This window comes from Solanum dulcamara, chromosome 12 (assembly GCF_947179165.1).
Source record: "Solanum dulcamara chromosome 12, daSolDulc1.2, whole genome shotgun sequence".
In the NCBI taxonomy this organism is placed as follows: Eukaryota; Viridiplantae; Streptophyta; class Magnoliopsida; order Solanales; family Solanaceae; genus Solanum; species Solanum dulcamara.
Window position 1 is genome coordinate 13,613,746 of NC_077248.1, and position 6,672 is coordinate 13,620,417.

The window sequence follows — 6,672 nt, forward strand, 5'->3', positions numbered from 1 at the left end:
ATGAATTAAAATCATTTTATTCTAAGTTTATTGCAATAATAAAGCTATTAATCATTAAGCAATAATGGAGACATTAATTAGTCGTCAAGGGGTCTCACATGTAACTTCAAAAATTATATAGTTCTAACAAGTTGATACTAATTTTTTATTTTTTGCGTAGTTACATATGAATCATGAATCAGAAAAACAACTTATTATGACAAATCGATAAGAAAAATGCAAAGGAGATAAGTATGAGAGGGTGGTCAAGGCAGGTTTAATAAGGTTGTGTTTAGTATGAAGAAAAATGTTTTTCATGATAACAAAATTTTTATTTTTATTCATAAGAAAAATGTAAAGGAGATAAGTATGAGAGGGTGGTCAAGGCAGGTTTAATAAGGTTGTGTTTAGTATGAAGAAAAATGTTTTTCATGATAACAAAATTTTTATTTTTATTTTTTAGTGTTTGATAAATAAAAAAAATAATATTATTTCAAAAGCATATATACATATATATATATAATTGAGCAAAATTTTATAAGGGTGGTATGGGGTGGGAGGCGGAGTTTGAGAGTTGCGGTGGTGTAATGTTTAAGTTGTTGGGTTGTTGATTGGTTAGAAAAGAGACAATGAGATTGGAATATCACTTATAATATTTGTTTATTCTAATTTCATTATAAAAGTTATTTTCCTCGAAACTTATTTTCTGAAAATGTAATTTTCAAAATATTTGACCAATCAAACATGAGAAAATTGAAAAATTCATAGCCCTAATTATAAACATTTTCAACTTATGTAAATTTGGCATGGAAGAATTGAACCATCGGCCCTATTTCTTCTATCCCCACTACCTTCGTTAGATATAATTAATTGACGTGAAAATGTCTACAATTAGGGCTGCTAAATCATCAATATTATGTAAAGTCCTCATCTTTGAACATGTACACGGGGACAGATAGATGTATATTAGTATGAGTGGCGTGACAATCGGACACTTGGTTAAAAGTACATATGTGTATAGGTATTTTCTTATTAAAGTTGCACAAATATATTTTTATCATATTTACTATTTTTTCTTAGTTTGAAATAATTATATTTTGTCTCACTAACTAATAATGTCATATCAGGTTTTAAATCAGATACACCTAGAAATGTATTTTTTATTATCAAATACACTGAAATAGGGAGAGGGCGACAAAGAGAAGAAGAGAGGCAGGCGAGATAGGAGGGAGGCGAGTGAAATAATTCGTGCATATCAGATACATGCGAATCACACTAGATATATGTAACTGGGATACCAGACACATTCTAAAATACAGATACATAGGGAGAGAGACAAGCGAGAGAGGCGAGCGAGAGACAGGGGCGAAGCTACAGCCTACTAAGGGTGTGCAAGTGAGCACCCTTCGTCGGAAAATTACATTGTTTACGAAAGTTAAAATTTGTTTAACTCCTTTGTAGTTGTCTCTCCCACTATTAGTACTCTCTCAAATCAAATCTATATTTTACTTTTTTAAAAAAAATTATTAGATACTACTTATTTGATAATTATTTTCTTCGTTTCAATTTATGTGATATTCTTGAAATTTTGAGAATCAGCTCAGTCTTTATACATAAATTAGGACAGAAAAAAATATTAAATTTAATTGAAACTTTATGTATTTGTATTACATATAAAATAATATTTCAAACGAGTTTCTACTAAAAGAATTAAAAGAAGAGGTTATATGAAATTAGACTTTTCAATTTCCTCCTAAGTAGGTCATTAGGAGGTTTTGGAGAGAAAAAATCATAAGGGGTTAATTTTTTCATAGTTTCATAGATTAATTGGGATATCTGAAACTTTTTATTAGAATTCTCACACATTTTCTGTCAAAACCAATGAAATTTAACACACATCTATTGGAATATAGAAGTAGCAAAATCGATTGATTGAAAAAGAACTTTAAATTTAAGTAAAAATTGATTATTTGTTTTTGAATGTGTGAAATAAATGTATTTAGTAAAATCAACTCATTTATTATAAAACTATTATTTCAGTTGATATAATTTATTACATATTTTTAAAAGCAACTCAAACTGGAGAATTTTTTTTCCAAACGATTTGTGTGTAGTGGAAAACAATTATTGACGATGTTGATAGTAAAGTCGCTAGGTTGAGCAGGATGGATATGAACCCTACTTAGTGAAAAAATTTGTTACTTGCTTTAAAAAATTTGCACACCCTTTGTAAAACGTTTGGCATGGATATGAACCCTACTTACTGAAAAATTTTGTTACTTTCTTTAAAAAATTTGCATACCCTTTGTAAAAAGTTTGGCTCCGCTAGTGACGAGAGTGAGATACATGAGAATCCAATTGGATATAGTATAAAAGGGCAGCCCGGTGCACTTAAGCTCCCGCTATGCGCAGGGTCCGGGGAAGGGCCCGACCACAAGGGTCTATTGTACGCAGCCTTACCTTGCATTTCTTCCAGAGGCTGTTTCCAAGGCTTGAACCCGTGACCAATTGGATATAGTATATCTAGAACAAATTATATTTAATTTTGGCTCAATGTATCCAAAGTCTAAATTCTTATCCAAATTCACTTGGATACATGCAACTGATCGAAGTCCAAATTCTTTACACTACTTTGTTATTAATTGATATGCTTTCTTTTTTCTTTTACTTGAGTTTGATGGATTTGAGTCGAGAGTCTTTCTGAAACAACTTCTCTACCTTCATGAGGTAGTGGTAAGGTCTGCGTATACTTTATCTTATCGAGACCCCACTTAGTGGAATTTCATTAAATATGTTGTTGTTGTATTAAGAAAAATTATAAAAACAAAATAGAGATTACTAAATTACCTCAATTTAATAAAAGTATTTTTTATTATTATTATTGTTCCACTAAGTGTATATTTGAATTGTTTTTAACTTTAACGATGAGTTCTTAAAGTGAAAAAAAATATTTTGGGATAATTTTAAAGCCAAAAGTATAGTTAATTAAGGATAGAGAGAGTAATAATTTGATTTTAAATTTTAAATTTTATTCTTTAAGAAAACTAATTTATAGGCACGTAAGTATAAAGGAAGTAAGAGCCGCCACTAAATATATATATAGGTTTACTTTTCAGCGTACTTACTGAACTAAATTCTGAATAAGACAAACAGGACTATCATTTTTGTCACTGATCCCTTACAACCACTAATGGAGAATTCAGTCATCGCCCTCTTTGCCTATAAATGCATTTCACTTTACCACTTGTTTCCCATCACCTAATTTTACTACATCACAAAATGAAGCTTTGTGAATTCACTACTCTTTCTTTAGTGTTTTCTCTCCTTTTGCTGAGTGCCTTGGCAGAACAATGTGGTTCCCAAGCAGGAGGTGCGCGTTGTCCCTCGGGACTCTGTTGCAGCAAATTCGGCTTTTGTGGTAACACAAATGACTACTGTGGTTCAGGCAATTGCCAGAGCCAGTGTCCTGGAGGCCCCGGTACTGGTCCTGGTCCTAGTCCTAATGGGGACCTTAGCAGCATAATCTCAAATTCCATGTTTGATCAGATGCTTAATCATCGCAATGATAATGCTTGTCAAGGAAAGGGTAATTTCTATAGTTACAATGCATTTATCAATGCTGCTAGGTCTTTTCCTGGCTTCGGCACCACTGGTGATTCTACTGCCCGTAAAAGGGAAATTGCTGCTTTCTTTGCCCAAACCTCCCATGAAACTACTGGTACGTCCATTTAAATTTGGTAAATTCAACATTTAGATCGAACAATTATAATTTCATTGTGAATCTAAAAATAATACTCCATTTGTTAAAATTGCTTTTGTACCTGTTTAGCAATAATAATTTAATTATGTACCCTTTGATAGGAGGATGGCCTACGGCACCAGATGGACCATATGCATGGGGTTACTGTTTCCTTAGAGAACAAGGTAACCCGGGCGATTACTGTACACCAAGTAGTCAATGGCCTTGTGCTCCAGGAAGGAAATATTTTGGACGAGGCCCCATCCAAATTTCGCAGTAAGCTTGCTTACATATATATTCACAATCATTTTCATTAAAATAAAGGGAGAAAAACAAATACTATACTTCAAGTCAACGGGTTCAGAGTATGTATATGTCGCCCCCCCCCCCCCCCCCCCCTCATTTGATGTAGCCACATGTAGTAAAAGATAGTCAGTTGAACACTTTTCGTTGACAAACTATAGTATTAATATAGGTAAAAAAAACCTATTTTTTTTATATATGTATATATTAAATCTTGAATATTCTTAGCGAAAATTCTAATTTTGCTGATCCCCCTCCCCTTTCCTTTTTTTTTACCCCCCTCAAGAGCTTCCCCACTTTTGCTCCCTTAGCGAGGACAATATATATAAGTTAAATCCCAATTTCTAACTGGGGAGAACTCTAATCATATGGAGATATCCTAATTTTTGACTGATCATCAAAAAGAGCAATAATTATTAATTTGCCCTACGTTTTAATGTGATGAGCTTGTAGTGTCTAATTACATGTATTTTGACATTATTAATTTACACAGCAACTACAACTATGGTCCATGTGGAAGAGCCATCGGAGTAGACCTTTTAAACAATCCTGATTTAGTAGCCACAGACTCAGTCATCTCATTCAAATCAGCCATCTGGTTCTGGATGACCCCTCAATCACCAAAGCCTTCTTGCCACGATGTCATCATCGGAAGATGGCAACCATCTGGCGCTGACCGAGCAGCTAATCGCCTCCCTGGATTAGGTCTCATCACAAACATCATCAATGGTGGCCTGGAATGTGGTCATGGCAACGACAACAGAGTCCAGGATCGAATTGGGTTCTACAGGAGGTATTGCGGAATTCTTGGAGTTAGTCCAGGTGACAATCTTGATTGCGGCAACCAGAGGCCTTTTGGCAGCTGATCACTCTCTTAGCCGATTCTATGTAACAACTTCATCATATGTTTTGTTGTATTCTCTTGCAACGCAAGGATCAACTATAAATTAAAGTTCTAATAATGTGCTTCGTTTAATAATAATAAATGACTACTTTTGTTCAAGATACATATCGCATTTGGTAACCTAACCTGTACTACTTTTTTATTAAGCTATATACTAACTTGTGATGGTGGGGGCTTGGCACGACTCCTACAAAATGTATATATCATAATCCAAAAGAAACTTTAGCCTCCAAGAAGGCTCCCTCTAATATTAACGGGAGTACACTGCAACACTAAAATGTATATTTGTTTTTAGGTATATCTAGACATTCACCATTTTATAAGCATGTCTCTGACTGAATTAATCTGCATATACAGAGATACCGCAATAGTTAGCAAAATAGTGATTTATTGACCATGTGATTGTTCCTTACACTATGTGATTCTTAAAAATTATACATATTTTTATGATTGCCCATCAAATCCAATAGGATAATTTTAGAGTTAATTTATCGACTATTACTCCAGCCTTATCGTTTAATTTTCTTATGTTTAATGTATTATGTCCTCTGATCTCAAAGAAAATAGATAATTATTTCTTGAAACTAGTTTCTATTTTACAAAATTCTGCTATTGCCATCAAAAAGTCTAATTAATTATCCTCTGAAGTTGTCTGCTTAATTTTCATATTTAATTCGTTTTTGCTCCAAATTTCTTCAATTTTCTCTCGTGTTAATCCTACCCATGAAAGATATAATAATATTAAGAAAAACTTCATATAATATTACTCAAAAGACGATTAAAAGTACTAAAATGTGAGCAAATAATGACTATATATATATTTTTTTGGTCTCACATCAAACATCATTTATCAAACTTACTTTCTACTTTCACTAGAGAGTTTTTTTTTTTCATTTTTAAGAAATTTATTTCTTTGAGAAAATGATTTTCAATATTTTGACCAACAACAAAAAAATGAGAAACATTTTCTTCTATCAAACACACCCTAATTCTATGATTGACTTGATTTTCCTAATACAGAAACGTGAAAGACTTTCTTTCCAGGGATGCTATAAAATTGATCAAACCATTTATTATAAATCTCAATCTTTTAAGTATCTTTTGAAAGTGTAAACTCTACACAATAATAAAAACAAAAATTGGTCAAAAGTGGAAGTATGACGTAATGATATATTCTTCTCTTTAAAAGTATGAATGCCTTTTATTATTGGATTATTTCAACGAAAGAGTCTAATATATTCTTAACATATTAATAATAGTTTAAATTCGTCACTGAATTTATTAATTCCATCATCTTCTTTATTTAGAAATATTTAAATGTTATGATTCAAAAATAATTACAGAATCTTAAAAGGAATATTTATATATTCACGTTCTTTTATATTGCACTGAGTTGATAGTTTTCTACTACAATTTTTCTGTTTTTAATTATGAAAACTATAATAGTTGTGTTATTTTTAATAGGTAAATTTTATTTGAAAAGTCAAAGTCCAAATTTTATCATCCTCAATACCTGATAACCTCAATGTAGTGTTGTTAGATGATAAACTAAGAAACACAAAAAATCCGGCAACTAAAGTCTCCAGTCTAAAATATATATTCAAGTACATGTCGAGAAAAGTCTGGAATAGCGTTAGAGCCGCCCCTTATTTTTTAATTTGTGTATTTTAATTTAGTTAAGCCTGTGTCTTCATCACCCTCCTTGCCTATAAAATACCATTCACTTTACCACTTGTTCCTCGTCACC

At 32.1% G+C, this 6,672-nt stretch overlaps 1 protein-coding gene across 1 annotated transcript; it reads left to right on the forward strand.

Moving 5' to 3' along the window:
• Positions 1–3,252: 3,252 nt before the first annotated feature.
• LOC129877327 (endochitinase 1-like) lies at positions 3,253–5,013 on the forward strand. Its single transcript, XM_055952815.1, has 3 exons — positions 3,253–3,697; positions 3,841–3,994; positions 4,515–5,013. Exons 1-3 carry the CDS (start codon positions 3,259–3,261, stop codon positions 4,885–4,887), a joined length of 966 nt encoding a protein of 321 aa, XP_055808790.1. The 5' UTR covers positions 3,253–3,258; the 3' UTR covers positions 4,888–5,013.
• Positions 5,014–6,672: the final 1,659 nt, after the last annotated feature.

What these genes read in the sequence shown, in the direction of transcription:
- LOC129877327 (XM_055952815.1), top strand. Translation starts at nt 3,259, where the DNA reads ATGAAGCTTTGTGAATTCACTACTCTTTCTTTAGTGTTTTCTCTCCTT. An exon ending in AACCTCCCATGAAACTACTG is followed by an intron (nt 3,698 to 3,840) that starts GTACGTCCATTT and finishes ACCCTTTGATAG; the next exon opens with GAGGATGGCCTACGGCACCA. An exon ending in GGCCCCATCCAAATTTCGCA is followed by an intron (nt 3,995 to 4,514) that starts GTAAGCTTGCTT and finishes TAATTTACACAG; the next exon opens with CAACTACAACTATGGTCCAT.